The sequence below is a fragment of the Theropithecus gelada genome, unplaced genomic scaffold, assembly GCF_003255815.1.
Source record: "Theropithecus gelada isolate Dixy unplaced genomic scaffold, Tgel_1.0 HiC_scaffold_15883, whole genome shotgun sequence".
Classification (NCBI taxonomy): domain Eukaryota; kingdom Metazoa; phylum Chordata; class Mammalia; order Primates; family Cercopithecidae; genus Theropithecus; species Theropithecus gelada.
The window spans coordinates 2946063-2963020 of NW_020257640.1; the positions used below are offsets into that span (position 1 = coordinate 2946063).

Consider the following 16958-nt stretch of genomic DNA (forward strand, 5'->3'; position numbering starts at 1 on the left):
AATATTTGTGTTTATTAAAAAGTAAAAGTGTTTGTAATTTAAAATTACATTAATTCAAATCTTAGGCACTTAAATTAAGGCATGTGTCACTTTAGACATATTAAAATAGTGTATAAGAACAAGTTTTTAATAAATATCTCAAAAGGCTGATATATCATGCCTGGACATGCTTCCAGTGTGTTTTTAGTGTGTCTGATTCTTTTAACCTCCATCTCTTTGGATGGCATGTGGTGGGGGAATAATGGGCACCTTGTTCACAAACACAAACTTTCTCCTTAGATACAGTCTGGGGGATGTGTTCACATACTAAAATCATGAAAACCTTTCCAAAATCACAATGGTATACATATTCTTTTCAATACAAAAAATTAATCATTATCATTGACAGCATATGGCTTCTTAGATTCCTTGCCCCTTTCATGGAAGAATTCAATTACAAACAGCACTAAACAACTAGTGACTCCACTATAAATTCTCCCATAAACACCAGATAATGTATACCATCAACTTGCATGACAAAGAGTCCCAATGCCTAACAGGCTCAACACTCATATCTCAGTCATGGCTGCCTGGCCAGGAAAATGAACATCATGACGGATTCCTGCATTCTTCACATTGTGCTCATGAACAAAGTCAGTGTAGTTTCTATGTGCGGTCTGGGGTGGGGGCAAGGCCCTTGTGTTCCACTGGTTTCCACCACGTTGACAGCAGTCACTGGCAGCAGAGAGCCTGGATGGTTGGGGAGTGGGAGGGGAGCACAGTTAGTCAATAGGAATAGGAGAAAATGGATGTGTAAGAGATAATAAAGGTGAAAGGTAATGTCACTAGCATGCACTGCTGCTATGAGTAGTTAACAACATCTACTCCATGCAATGGTAACATTCAAGAATAACAAAGTGGGGGAAATCCACAAAGTTACATGTAATGAAAAATACCAATATGGAAATACATGTAAGTAATCTGACTCAGTTAAGTGAATTAAAGAATAAATTTCTCAGAAAGCAAGACACTCTGTATCTGTCCCTGATGTTGTTACTAACACTAAAAGCAGAAATGTTGTTAGGGGTTTTAATCAGAAGAAAAAAATATTCATAATCTACTTACTTCAAATATTTGAAGAAAGAATTCTACATAAGGACAAAAGTATGTATGAAAAGGAAAACTGTGAAAATTCTTCCTTAAATTATGAGATTTCACAGAACTGAAACCCATGGAACAAAATTCAGACAGAGCACTAAAAATAAAAAAATCTACCTTCAGAGGCCATGTAATTTTACATCAATGTTCCCAATTAACAATAGAGAATCATCGCTCCTTATATAATTAAAGTTCACAAGATCTCAAAATGAAATTCAACAGGTACAGATAATGTGATGAGATGATACACCCTTCTCCAAGAAGTAGTTTAGTAAGCATATTAAGCACGTTTTATCACAGTGCTATAGAAAAGGCCTATAGAATTCTAAGACTGAAACATGCATACATGCAGTTCTTGGTTAGAAGTGATCAGAGTCCTCCAGTAGAAAGAAAGCAAATCAAAGTCTGGTGACATGGCAGAAAGGGTAGCACATATTTAAAATAACTACAAAGGAAAATACCACCCCAAATATAAAATATGTGCAAAAATACATTTTTAATAAGTGTTATCTTTCTAACTCAACCAAAACATTAATCTTCACCTTTATCCCTTAGGGAAACTGTAAAGAAATTAAAATAATTTTTCAAAACAAACTTGGAAGGCTTTTTTATAACAAAATCATCTTTCTTTTAACTGAAATACAATTTGTTCACCAGACCTAGCTCACAAAAATCACAACCCTCAAGTTATGGTCTCTAAAAATTTAGAAAACTAAATTAGGTTTATGTTCTCCCCTATCAATGCAAGATTTTCTAAACACTGTTTTGTTTCTGTTGTTGCTTACAAATGATTTGTGGGTTTACAATACATGAATTGTTTCTCAAAATGTGAAATTTTAAATACCTGATTATTCTAAGCTACTGATATGCCAAATCATTCACTCTAATAATGGTGTCATTTAAAAGATACCAGCAAAAAAAATGCTGAAGACTCGAACAGGGAGTAGGTTTAGATTAAACTGGTTGAAAGTTATCTGCCAGAAATAGAATGGTCCATTATTCTGCCCAATTGTTCAAACACAGGAAGCACTTCCAAATTTTAACCACTTATCACTTTCTAAAGGAGGACTGCTTTATATTCTTTTGAAAGCATTAATGAGAATCAAAGCATGCAGAAAAAAGAATGAAATGCAGAGCACATTTGAAATTAAGGTGGAAGAGTCCATTATCTCCAAAACATGCCAGCTCTATATTCAGTTCCATGCCCTTGTTGACATGAGGCTTATTTTGTTATAAAGAGCACCACTTTACTCTATTTCAGCAAAGGAGGTCTCAGCACAACCACATAAAGAAAGGAAAACACACAGCTCCAAATTTTTCATTTTCCTTAAAATTTAATAAATTCAATGCTCTTTCTAAAGGATGCGTCAAATAAACCAAGTAGTACCTAACAAATAAAATCAGATTTAAATATGTACCTACTAATATGGAAAAACTCAGATTCAGTGTTGTAATATAGTATGCCAACTAATTAGACCCTCATTCCATATGAATGTAAAAGGCAAACATATAAAAGACACTTCTTTTACAGCTGAAGTCTCAGTACTACTTTTCCTTGCAAACAGAACTTGGTGGTAACATCAATGAGATAAAACATAACTGCTTACAGGAGCTGTGTTTTCCATAAGAAATTGAAGACACTTTCTAAAAATGACTTTAAAAAATAAATTTGACATTTATAAGCCTCGCTCTTTACGCTTTTAGGTGTGTACCCAGATGCACACAAATATACACAAAGTATCACCACCACACACCCATATAGAAAGAAAATAAAAAGGAGAAAATGGGGCCGGGGGAGAAGAGGACTCAATCTTATAAACTAATCGCAAGTTATTTGGAACTGAAGTAAAAATATGCCCAAATATCAAGAGCAAGGCACCTTGCAGTTAGTTAAGCCAAAATAACAGTGAAAAATAATTACATAGCAAAGACTGAAAATAATCACCAACCACTGTTGACCCACCACCATGAAGGAAGAACTGGCTGCACAGAAAGCTGACCAAAACCTTGACATCACCACAGAAATGCATTAGATTTCAGGTACTACACAAACTAAGAGCAAAAGAAAAAGAGAAAAATCCTATGAATTACCAAAATTCATTTCACAAACAGAAAAATAACTTGAACAGGTAATACACTCAACATGACCACTGAATCAAATAATCCCCAAGAAGCCCCCACCAAGCCACATATATTTATTTGGGAAAGGATAAACTCAAGTGATTAACTCCAATAAGACACAAAGTATCCATACTTGTATATTTACTATTAATCTAAAAAAAACCCTGGAAGTCTAAATAATTAAAGTATACTTTTCCTGTCACCAGATTCTCTCTCAGTCTCCTTAGGGTATCTCATGTTTTATCAGATTTTAATCATGTTTCGCTTCTGACTTTACCCTCTGTCTTTAATGAAGAAAACACATTTGAAGCAGCATCATGTTGTCTGGAATAACATGTAGTGGATATACTTTCCTTACGGACCTGGGAAAATATTCTACTGTCTTTTTCAACAGAGAGTCATCCACCACTACCACATCAAGCTAATAAGAGCAGATTTATTTTAAATGTATTAATGTTTTGTTTCAAATAAATAATAAGGACAGCTGTCTGATGGTCTTCACTTAGACAACTGTACTCCCTTTATCACCAACATCCTTATTTTCCCCATCTCAATATGATTATTTAATAACATGCTTTCCAGCTCACAAATATGAATAATTTGCTTTCAATCATATTTAAAGTACTTTAAGATTACAGCTTGGAATTCTGAATACAATTAAGTAGGCAATATTTTATTTTAGTTTAAGGAATTAACAAACCATTTCCTGTCATGCTGGTCTGTTCCAGGATTCTGTGGCAGATTCTCTATCTCCACTGGCACAGGAGCAGAGGAAATGGAAGGACTCACAAGCAGAGCAGATCTCATCCCCCAAGCCTTTGGACACAAATTATAAAAATTATCTATTTTGCCTAGGTAACAGATCTCTTCATCAACAAATACTAAAATGGAGTACTATTTACAAAGCCAACAAATAAAATGTAAACAAATGCTTGAATTTCATATACCACCTCAGAGATAGTTAATGAATGAAATATTAGTAATCAGTTAAATTATGTTCTTGGATTCACAGTGACAGAAAATGTTATACAGCAGCTGTTTTATTTACAAAATCTCAGAGAAAAAATAACAGGAAGTTATTACTGAACCACTTAAGGGAAAAGGAAAAGAAAATGCACACAATTTGTGCAAGGTTACATACACCACTATGAAAATCCAATCAATAGTACTACTGTTACCATAATTAACCGGTGATCTGGTGTTTTAGAAACTTAATGTTGTCTTACCTGTTGGGAGCCATTACTTTGGGTCAAAACATTATTGTGAACACTGTAATGGGGGAAAAAAATCTATTAAAAATTCTATATGAAATCTCAGGACTTCACTTTGTAAGATGACACATACACTAACAAAATATTTATTTTAAAGATATTAACATTTTGTTTCAAATAAAGAATAAAACTACTGCTGGTACCTAAAACTAAGAATGTCAGATACCCGAAAACACTTGTTCTTATAGGCAAATACTTGCTTTTCTATAGTTGCTCATTTGATGTTTCCATATACCTGTATTTTAATCATGCTTTAGAGGTATGCTTCACAACTAATGTTTATTCATTGGATGACAGCTGTCAAGGATGACCTAACAAAGACAGCAACACAAGACCCACATAAACTTAACTGTCACTTCTTTTGTATATTCCTACCCTCAAGATTTTCCAGTGTCGGCAACAACTCAGCATTTTATAATTCAAAAGGCCTTAGTATAAAAGGTTTAGAAAGTTTGAAAATTCTGTGTGTACACCTTCCTCTCCAAATGACTTATAAACACGTTTTAAAATTTTCAGTTTAGGCCAGGCACGGTGGCTCACGCCTGTAATCCCAGCACTTTGGGAGGCCAAGGTGGGCGGATTATGAGGTCAGGAGATCGGGACCATCCTGGCTAACACGGTAAAACCCCATCTCTACTAAAAATACAAAAAAATTAGCCTGGCGTGGTGCGGGCGCCTGTAGTCCCAGCTACTTGGGAGGCTGAGGCAGGAGAATGGCGTGAACCCGGGAGGCGGAGCTTGCAGTAAGCCGAGATTGCACCACTGCACTCCAGCCTGGGCAACAGAGCCAGACTCCATCTCAAAAAAACAAACAAACAAACAAACAAACAAAAAAAACAAACTCAGTTTAGTTTGTACCCATCCCCACCCTGCTATCCCCACAAAAAGCACTTGAAAAAACCCTCAACCTATAATACAGAAAAAAAATAGAAACTACAGAACAGCAGGAAAAAAAATTCAATAAAATAAAAACTCAAAGATGAACTATAACTCACAACGAAATGAGAAAAAAGGTTTCCTAATGTCAGACATTCGAAAACAAGGATATATGGTATCCTTGAAGTAAGAAATTCAACTAACATAAAAAACAATTCAAAGATTAAAAAAATTCCTTGAAAGTGAGAAAAAAATTTACAGATTTAATGACAGCACTGTGTTTCAGGAAAAAGAGACAGAAAATGAAATACAATCAATCCCTTATTGTTCAGCCACTAATCTTCAAGGATAAGGAAGGAATACTTCAGGTACCCCGAGCAGATTTAAAAGCAAATCCCTACCAATTATCAGGTTGGCAAAGACCTCCCGTAGCAATAATCAAGAATATTATTTTATAACCAGCCAACATGTCATTCTACTAAGGAAACAGGCAAAGCTCTCAAATACAACCTCTGAACAGAGTATCCAGAAGCCTTTCTAACAAGGTGAGAGCAAAAACCGCTACCTGATAATGAAAGCCAACCAGTTAAGAACCGAAGAATGAAGAGAGGCCCTGCTAAAAAGCTGGGGAATGAAGAGTGAACACATTTTATATTCCATTTTTTAAAGAACTACAGATCAATTACAAGTTGAGTCACCATAACCTGCATTATCACTGTCTGGGTTCAAAGCCAAGCTGTGTCATTAGGTCTACTCTGTACACCTTGGGTTACTCACTTGCATGGGACTGTTAGAACGACTAAATGAGTTAATACTAGCGAAATACAAATAATAGCGATTACAACAACAAAAAAATACCTTTAAAAGAAATACTATTGGTGAGGCATGGTGGCTTATGCCTGTAATCCCAGCACTCTCAGGGGCCGAGACAGGAGGATGCCTGAGCCCAGGGATTTGAGACCAGCCTGGGCAACAGAGCCAGACCTCTAGCTCTACAAAAAATTTAAAAATAGCTATGTGTTGGGGTGTGTGCCTGAAGCAGTCTCATACACTTTGGAGGCTAAGGCAGGAGGATTGCTTGATCCCAGGAGGTTGAGGCTACAGTGAGCCATGATCATGCCACTGCACTGCGGCCTGGGTGGACTCTGTCTCAAAAACAAAACAAAACAAACAAACAAACACACAAAAAACCACCACCACCCCTCCCTCAAAAATAAATAAATAAAACAATTTAGTGTAGATTCACTGCCATGGCAATGTTAAAGATTATACCCATCAGGTACAATTTCTTTTTACTAACCATGTTGCTCTTCCTAGAATACTCATGATCCTAAGCCTTAATGAAATCTCACCCAGCCTGCTTAGTACAGAAGTTAGACTTACTAGTCCATGGTCCCTTGATTATTCTCGGAAGCTTTGCCTTTAACTAGAAATAACTACAGTAGGTGATCAATAAGAATAACATGAGAACAAAATACTTATAAGTGATGTTAATTGAATCATAGCTTCCTGTTTTAAATTGTCTGAAATACAGAAAGCATTATTTTCTGATAATTATATACATTCTTTCACTTCCATGAGTATTAAGGGATTACTGAATTATTTCTCATTACTAATCTAGTTCAAACTTCCCTTTTTAAAGGACTAGATAAAATAACTGACCCTTTTGCTTTTACATAGTATACCTTCTACTCATTTGATTTCCTCTACCATTTTTTCTTTTCCTCTTTCCTGTCTTCAAGACTGCATATTAAGCCTGTATAAGACGTACCAGTAATTGAAATGTCAACTATCCTTTAAACATCACCTCTTAAAATACTATATAGTATTCATGACTCACAAGAGTAGTTAGGAGCCAAAATAGTACAAGAAAAATGACTGACATTAGCCAATTAAAAAATCTGTTATTCACATGGGCATTTTACAAAACTGCAGAATATAAGGTTGAGAAGCTTTTCAGGTCTAGTTGTGCCTTTTCAAACAGTACTGTTTTCCACGGTTCAATGGAGCAAAACTGTTCATACAAACAGAACTGGAAGGGCAAGAGTGAAAGGGCATACAACATGCCAGTCTGAGCTCAGGTTTTCTCAAGCACTGCGATGGGTGGTGCTCAATACCCTTTAGGAGAGTTGGGTCCTCCTCTACATCTCATTTCTAAAAGTCTAGTCTAAAAAAAAAAATCATTCCTTAAATATGCCATTTCTGCTATGTTTTCCAGAGCCAAAAGCATCACTAATGAAGAGACACTAACATTTAGTCATTAAAGTTAAATTAATCATAATTCCAAAACAGTCACTATATATACTCATTTTTTTTTTAACCGGAAATGTGTTTCAGAACATCTTAAAGAAAATCCTCCTATTTTTGCAAATAAAAGCCTTAATTTTTCAACTATGTATAATTGCTGAATACTTTGTTCACATTTCTGCTAACTTTAGCAGGTACTCACTTTTTACTTTAAGCTCTAATATTCCATATCCCAGCCTCCTTTTCAGGAAAGCAAGCCATAATCCATTAAATAAACAAAATAGTTTCAAAGATAAAGAAAAATCTCAAATATTACTCCATTTTTCTTTTTCTTTTTTTTTATTTGAGATGGAGTCTCGCTCTGTCACTCAGGCTAGAGAGCAGTGGCGTAATCTCGGCTCAGTGCAACCTCCGACTCCAGGGTTAAAGCAATTCTCCTATCTCAGCCTCCAGCGTAGCTGGGATTACAGGCATGCGCCACCACACCCAGCTAATTTTTGTACTTTTAGTAGAGATGGGGTTTTGCCATGTTGGCCTGGCTGGTCTCGAACTCCTGACCTCAGGTGATCTGCCTGCCTTGGCCTCCCAAAGTCTTAGGATTACAGGCATGAGCCACCCCTTCCAGCCATTATTCCACTTTTCTGAAAAGCATAGCTTATAAACAAATCCAAGAAAAATAAAAGTATACAGCACAGAAAAGGCACAAAACGTTGTTTTTTAACCAATAAAAATTTCACGGAGAGAATCGCACAGAAATTTCACTTCCTCCCTGTTCTATTTATTTATTTATTTATTTTCAACAGCCTATTGACAGCTAAAGAAACTTGAGGGGAGTCCTTGTTCAAAAAGCAGAGTGCTACTATAGTCAATCACTAATCACAGACTGGCTTTAACAGCTTTCAAAGTGAAAAAAAAAATGGACATTTCAAGGTGAGGCTGATGATACTCAACATCCAAAAATAACCAACTTCTTTCAAAAAAGGTCTAGTGAGACACCTGCCATATAAGAGTACAGACAAATTCAAAAATAAACTAGATTTGTGGGTATGGTCTGAATCTTACCTTTAACCGGCATTCTAGGAGACTCTAATACATACCAATTGTTAAGCATTATATGAGACTATAGACTCATTGTAATAAATAATATTAAAATTAATGGAGCCGGCCGGGTGTGGCGGCTCACACGTGTAATCCTAGCCCTTTGGGAGGCCGAGGCAGGTGGATCACTTGAGGTAGGGAGTTTGAAACCAGCCTGGCCAACATGGTGAAACCCTGTCTCTACTAAAAATCCAAAAAATTAGGTGGGCATGGTGGTGCGTGCCTGTAATCCCAGCTACTTGGGAGGCTGAGGCAGGAGAATCACTTGAACCCGGGAGGCAGAGGTTGCAATGAGCCAAGATCATGTCACTGCAATCCAACCTGGGCGACAGAGCAAGACTCCGTCTCAAAAAAAATTAATTAATTAATTAAAATAATGGAGCCATCAGAAGCAAGACCTTCAGAATGGTAACTTGAAAACAAAAGCAGATACTCTCCCCAGTGAAACAAACATTTAAGTGGTTCAAAAAACAAACAAACAAAAAATTTTTCTTTTTTTTTTTTTTTTGAGACAGGGTCTCACTTTGTTACCCAGGCTGGAGTGCAGTGGCACGACCTCAACTCACTGCAGTCTCCGCCACCCTGGCTCAAGCAATCCCCCTGCCTCATCCTTTAAGTAGCTGAGGACTACATGTGCACGCCACCACATGTGGCTAATTTTTTTTGTATTTTTTGTAGAGAAAGGGTTTGGCCATTTTGCCCAGGCTGGTCTCAAACTCCTAGCCTCAAGTGATCCGCCCACCTCTGCCTCCCAAAGTGCTAGCATTACAGGCATAAGCCACTGCGCTCAGCCAAGAAAAAGAATTCCTTTTTGCTTTTGAGATGGGGTCTCACTCCATTGCCCAGGTTGGAGTACAGTGATGTGCGATCATGGCTCATTGCAGCCTCGACTTCCTGTATTCAGGTGATTCTCCCACCTCCCAAGTACCTGGGACCCCAGGCAGGTGCCATCATACCCAGCTAAATTTTGTGGTTTTTGTAGAAATGGGGTTTCACCACGTTGCCCAGGCTGGTCTGGAACTCCTGGGCTTAAGCAATCCTCCCGTTCTGGCCACCCAAAGTGCTGGGATTAGAGGCATAAACCACCATGCCTGGCCCCCTAGTTTTGTTTTTGTTTTTTGCTTTTTTGTTTTTGTTTTTGAGACGGAGTCTTGCTCTATCGCCTAGGCTGGAGCACAATAGCGCGATCTCGGCTCACTGCAACCTCCGCCTCCCAGGTTCAAGTGATTCTCCTGCCTCGGCTTCCCAAATAGCTGGGACTATAGGCGCCTGCCACTATGCCCAGCTAATTTTTGTATTTTTAATAGAGACAGGGTTTCACCATCTTGGCCAGGATGGTCTTGATCTCTTGACCTCGTGATCTGCCCACCTTGGTCTCCCAAAGTGCTCGGATTACAGGCGTGAGCCACTGCACCCAGCTTCCTCGTCCTGCCATTTTTTTAAAAATCATTAAAAGGCACACACCAAGTGGAGAATCATTTATTCAAGAAAATCTACTAAATCTCATTAAGGCCTAAGTCTGTGACATTTGATCCACAATTTGCTTTTCTGCCCCTTTTTTCCAACCTTGGTGTGGTGGTAGCTCTACTTCTGGTGGGTGCAGCAAAGAAGATGGGGCTAATACTCCTCTAGTTCTCTATAGTTTAAATCATCTATTTTAAATATGTTCAAGAACTAAGGAAACCACATGTAAAGAAATAAAGTATGACAACTGTGTCTCACAAATTGAGAGTATCATTACATAGACATTAGAAAAAAGAACCAGAGAGAAATTCTGGAATTGAAAAATACAGTAGCAGAAATAAATTAACAAAGGGGGTGCTCCATAGCAGATTTGAGTAGGTAAAAGAATCAGTAAGCTTGAAGACAGGTCAAGTGAGATTACATCGTCTGAAAAAAAAGTATAAAGAGAAATGAACAGACTTGGAGACCTGTAGGAAACCATCAAGTGTAATAACTTAGATGTTAATGAAAATTCCAGAAGGAGAAGAGAAAGAGAGGATAAAGAATATCTAGAGAAATAATGGGTGAAAACTTCCAGATTGATGAAAAGGTTATATCATGGAAAAGCAACTATATGAAAACTGGACTGGCAATATTTACATCAAATAAAATCAACTTTAAAACAAAAGTTACTAGACATAAAAAGGAACATTTTATCACAATAAAAAGAACAGTCCATCAGTATACTATAACAATTATCAACACATACATACCTACCCCAAATTCACAACATACATGAAACAAAAGCAGAAACAAACTGAAGGGAGAAATAGACAATAGTTGTAGACTACAATACTCCACTCTCAAAAACGGATTAAAACTAGGCAAAAGATGAACAATGAAACAGAAGATCTGAACACAATAAACTAACACACATTTATAAAACACTCTACTCAGAAACAGCAAAATATATACTCTTCTTAAGTACACATAAACTATTTTCCTGGGTGACTCATATGGAGGTCATAAAACAAGTCTCATTAAGTTGAAAGGGACTGAAATCATACAAAGTATGTCCTCTACTCATTATGGAATAAATTTAGAAAAAAATAAAATTTTGACGTTCACAAATACATGGAAATTTAGCAACACACTCCTAAGTAATCAAACAAGTCAAAGAAGAAATCACAAGTTAGAAAATAATTTGAGACAACCAAAAAACAAGAACACAACATAGCAAAACTTACTGAATTAAAGCAGTGCTTGAAAGGAAATTTAATATCTTTAAATGTTAAAAAATAAATATCTCAGATAACCTAATCTTCCACCTTAAGATACTAGAAAAACAGCAAAGTAACCTAAAGCAAGCAAAAGGAAAAAATAATATAGAGCAAAAATTAATGAAACAGAAAAACAGCAAAATCAATGAAACCAAAAGCTGGTTCTATTTGATAAGGTCAACAAAATTGACAAACCTTTTGCTACACTAGTTAAGAAAAAAAAAAAAAACTCAAAATACTAAAAATCAGAAAGGAATGAGGAGATATTACTATGGACCTTTTAGAAATATAAAGGAAAAGGGAATACAAACTGTATGCCAACAAACTAGATACCACAGATAAAACAGATAAACTATAGAAAGACAATAACTCCCAAACTGAATCAAGAAGAAAAAGAGAATCAGGGAGGGCCCTGTGCTGTGGCTCATGCCTGTAATCCCAGCAAGATGTGAGGCGGAGGCAGGAGGATTGCTTGAGCCCAGGAGTTTGAGACTAGTCTGGGCAACACAGGGAGGCCCCATCTCTACAAAAAATTTAAAAATTAGCCAGGCATGATGGCAAGTGCCTAGAAGGATTGCTTGAGCCTAGGAGGGTGAGGCTGCAGTGAGCCAAGCCATGCTCAAGCTGCTGGACTGTAACCAGGGTGAAAGAGCTAGGCCCTGCACCACCACCACCCCAAAAGAAAGAGAAGAAAAGAAAATCTGAATAGATCTCTCACAAGAATTTTTAAGCTTCACATAAAGAGAAAGATGGCTTTAATGGTGAATTCTACCATACATTTAAATAATTAATATCAATTATTTACAAATTCTTACCAAGAAATAGAGAGGAGGGAACACACACAAACTTATTTTGTAAAGCCAGTATTACCCACCCCACATAAAAAACCAGATAATGACATTGTAAGGAAACTACAGGCCAATATCTCTGATGAATAGACACACAAATCCAAAAACATACTAGGCTAATGAAATCTAGCAACATACAACATAAAGAAGGACTATACACCACAACCAAGTGGGATTTATCCCAGGAATAAAATTGCTTATTTGCAAATCAATTTTGTTCTTTGCACTCCTTATGTACAAGGATCATAATTTATCTTTAGATCCTCAGCCACTTGCCAATAACAAATGTATGTTATTCTCTTCATGAATGGCTCATCTGCCCCGACCCCATTCTTTACTTCCTTAAACTGCTCTAATTTTTCATCATGTCAATTTTATCTGGCATTACTGTTTATTTATTCCCTGATATATCCATGGTGCATTAGGGACAAACTGACATTTTGATAGGTCTTAAATATTTGCTTAATGATAGCAACTACATAAATTCCAAACATTCTATATCAATTTCTAAGTTGCAAAACATTACTTACCTAAGTTCTTCAGGTTTTGTAGCACATGCTAACAGAAAAAAAAAGATAACACCTCATTAGTTTCATCTTACATGATAAACTGCTGCACTATTCAAAGCAAAACTTGAATTGCTTTATAAGCCATGTTTCACAACCAGACATTTCTTTCTTTGAGAAAGGGTCTTCATGTTTTGTAGAGACGGGGTGGGTCTCGCTACTTTTGCCCAGGCTGGTCTCGAACTCCTGAGAGTTGAGCTTGTGGGCTCAAGCGATTCTCTCACGCTGGCCTCCCAAAGTGCTGGGATTAATGGTGTGAGCCACCACATTTGGCCCCAACCATAAATCTAAAAATCTTCAATTCACCAAAGTGTCTTGGGGTTCACACCATAAAGTCAACAATGGCAATTATTTTCATTTTTCAAATAAAGCAACAGAATGCATATATATCTCCACCTTTTAAACAGAACCGATCTGTAAGCCTCCAGAGTGAGCTGACAGATTACGAATTATCATCAGTGGAAACCAAGAGGAAACTTAGGGTTTTAAAATCATCACAATTCATTTATAGCTGTATATTTAATTTATAGCCACACCAAAACTTATGAGTATAAATCATTTTTATAAAAAAGTCAATACTGCCAAACATCAGATCATTACAGTTGTTTTTGGACAACTCGTGATGACTCTGACAGTGGAAATACTTAAAATTAAATTTGCATTTTAATGCAAATTCAGTTTAAAACCAAACACAAGGTTTAATTTATTTGTCAAGGTAAACAATGCTTTTTCTTATATAATCGATCTTAATCAGCAAGTAACAATTATGAATTAGGAAATGTCTATGTGTAACAATGATGAATATATTTTAAAATAGTATTTAATAGAATCCTTAATATTATAATACAATATGAAATAAATTTTACTTAAAAAAATTCATCACAAGACAATGTTTTGGCCAAGCATGCCTGTAATCCTTTTAGGATTGGGGAGGCCAAGGTGGGCAGATCACTTGAGGTCAGGAGTTCAAGACCAGCCTGGCCAACATGGCAAAACTCCGTCTCTACTAAAAATACAAGAATGAGCCAGGAGTGGTGGCACATGCCTGTAACCTCAGCTACTCAGGAGGCTGAGGCATGAGAATCACTTGAATCTGGGAGGTGGAGGTTGCAGTGACCTGAGATCACACCACTGCACTCCAACCTAAGCGACAGAGTGAGACTATCTCAAAATAAATAAATAAATAAAAATAATATTTTTAAAAATTCCTAAGGGGATTAAGGGATGTTTTAGAATGAGATCTATAAGTCAAAAAGGGAGAGAATATGTTGCTCTACAGAAATACAGTTTTGTATACAAAAACTGAACATAACCTCAGACTATCATTTGAATTGGGCTTAACATAAAGTTTAATCTCTGCTAACAATACAGACAATTTTTCTCTATGTATCCCATGAAATTGATTCTGCCAGGAAAGTACTTTAGTTGACTGGAACAGACCTGAAGAGGAGATTGACGTAACTTCCTCTTATGGAAACAACACCAGCACATAATTAATTGTCAAGGAAAAATAATCCTTTGAAAGAGGGTGGCACTTCACCTTTCATTTGTAGAGTTCGTCTAGAATATCGTTTGCTGGGCCTTCTTTCAAAGGATGTTGATCTTCTTGCTTTATTGGTTTTTGTGGTCTGATACTCTGTCTTCCCACTAAATGAGGCATAACAGAAGGGACATTTTAGGTCTACAGTAATAAAGCACACACAAATAAGACAGTCTATATTCAGGTTCTCCTTAAAAGAATCATCCTAAACTTCATCCCACAGGAACAACTACTAATAGTCTTGATCTCTCTCTTTACCATATCATTCTTTCACTCTTTAGGCTTTTGTGAACTATGCAACAGATCATGTTGGTTTTATTTTTCTTGTATGTATGCATATCACCTAAGTACACATTAAATAAGTTTGGAATATCTGTCCTTTTATGGAAACTCCCTCTCTTTCCCATCTACATTCCTCAGTGCAAAGTGTGTAATTAAAAGAATATTTTCAGTTACTTTTTCTAATTGTGATACACACTTTTCAGTGTAATTTTCCAGAAATGTTTTTTAAGACTAATGTCTTATTCTCCTTGACTTCCATTTAAATTCTGTTCAGAAAATGTCTCCTTATTTTAACATAAGTAGAACAGAATACTACTTCTATTAACTCCACACAATCAACTTGCCACATTATTGGAACAATCCATTCCTTCTGTAACTGATTTCCATGGCATGCAGAACACTCACAACCAATAATCCACTCTCCAGTAAACCAAAACATTTCTAACTCATGACAACAAACAAGGAGTCATGAGAATAATGAACTTCAGGCTTATAAAGGACCACAAATGTTATCCAGACTAATATCTCATTCAGTGCAAGAAACCCTTTTCTATATGGTATCCAGTGTTGGGTGGAGAGTCCATAAAACTCTTGTTAAATAGATAAATTGGGAGTGGGTTAATATATAAAATAAACATCCAGAGGGATATAAAAGCCATTATACAATTACTGTTTTCCCATCTATTCGAGAAATTATAACCAATAACAATACCACTTTTTCTATTTCATTTTGGTCAATGGAAGACGCTGGCAAACCACTTTATTCCTCTCTACCTAATCTGTAAAAATGAAAAGGTTGGCCTAAATTTTTTGGACTGTATGCAATGAAAGATAGATAAAACAGCTATTAAAATTAACCTGTATCTAAATCGTGATCCTAGTCGAATAAATCCTGATCGATGAGAACTCTTTTGGACAGGGCCTCGAAGGCGGAAGAAGGCATGATGCTCCACAGCACATTTCCACAAATGTTTGCATGCTTTCGGATGATCCAGTCTAAAGACAAATGTATGCTCCTGTTCTTTGCCCTGAAAAAGAAAAGATATATAAAAGGATGATTACTAGTTCAAACAGTCCTATCTCCTATTTCTGAGATACAAACACATCCATGAATAAAGGATCTAGTGTGCTCCCTGAAATTCAGACACTCTTTATAGTATCGACATAAGGGCAGAGTTGAAATCAAGTTGTTCATTTTCTCAGCCAATACAAAATTATTCCTAAGAGTTATTCCCCTCTACTTACATGATCTCATTTGTCAGAGAGACATAAAATGAGATTTCATCTGCCATTATTTGGGATAACTGTATAATTATAATTTGAGGGATCATATTAGATCTGGCAGTATATATCGACAGCCCTAAAAATGCTCACATTTTTGTCCTAGTAACCACACTACCAGGAGTCTAATTATAATAGTTAACATTCACATAGAAATTTTTCTAAGGATTTCACATAAATTATCTCAGTAAGTAGATACAATCATTAGCCCCATTTCATAGATAAGGAAACTGGGGCTCAAAGAAATTAAGCCCAAAGTCACAAAGCTATTAAGAAAGAAAACCAGAAATGAACTTAACAATTAGCCTTGCTCCAGAATCTACACACACCTCTAACAACTAAGTCATACTGCCTCTCTGGGGAAAATTATTTCCTAAACATCAAAAGTTATATATGAAGATATATATTTCCTCAGTCTCATTTATAATAGTAGAACTTGGCACAAACCCTAAACGTCCAAAAAAAGAGAAATGGTCAAGTAAATAGTGGCATATGTAAAAAATTACACAGAGGGATAAGTGAATAAATGATGATTGAATGAATGTGCTATTGTTTATTCATATTACACAATAGCATATATATGTTAGATCTACATAGGTACACATTTAGATAAAACAGGCAAGCTGAAAATATATATAATTATGCAAGTTTTTAACAATTCTAATATGTGTTAATATTTGGAAAAAGTTACAAAATATATATGAGAAGAATACCCTCCAAAAATAGTGACCAGGTACCAGAAGAAATGGGGTAGGTAGTCAGGGGGTTAGACTTTAGTTGCTATTATTTATTCATGTACATAATTGTATTTATCTGTTTCTAAAAGAGATCTAAAGCCCAATGTAAAAAATGTTAAATCTAGATCCTAAATAAGATGGTTATCTATTTTATAATTTTTGGTACTTTTCAGGTTATTTAAAGACACTATTAAGACAGTAAAGATGGATATGCTGATTACCCTGATTTGA

General features: G+C 36.1%; 1 protein-coding gene across 2 annotated transcripts in view; it reads right to left on the reverse strand.

Moving 5' to 3' along the window:
* LOC112617103 (band 4.1-like protein 5) overlaps positions 1–16958 on the reverse strand; it is a 175577-nt gene that overhangs the window by 93096 nt on the left and 65523 nt on the right. For both annotated transcript variants that reach the window (XM_025373819.1, XM_025373818.1), the window contains exons 12-16: positions 15568–15737; positions 14428–14534; positions 12852–12879; positions 4485–4527; positions 3959–4074 (exon numbers count right to left, since the gene is read on the reverse strand). In XM_025373819.1, the coding sequence (XP_025229604.1) occupies positions 3959–4074; positions 4485–4527; positions 12852–12879; positions 14428–14534; positions 15568–15737 (464 nt within the window). The remainder of the gene's footprint in view (positions 1–3958; positions 4075–4484; positions 4528–12851; positions 12880–14427; positions 14535–15567; positions 15738–16958) is intronic.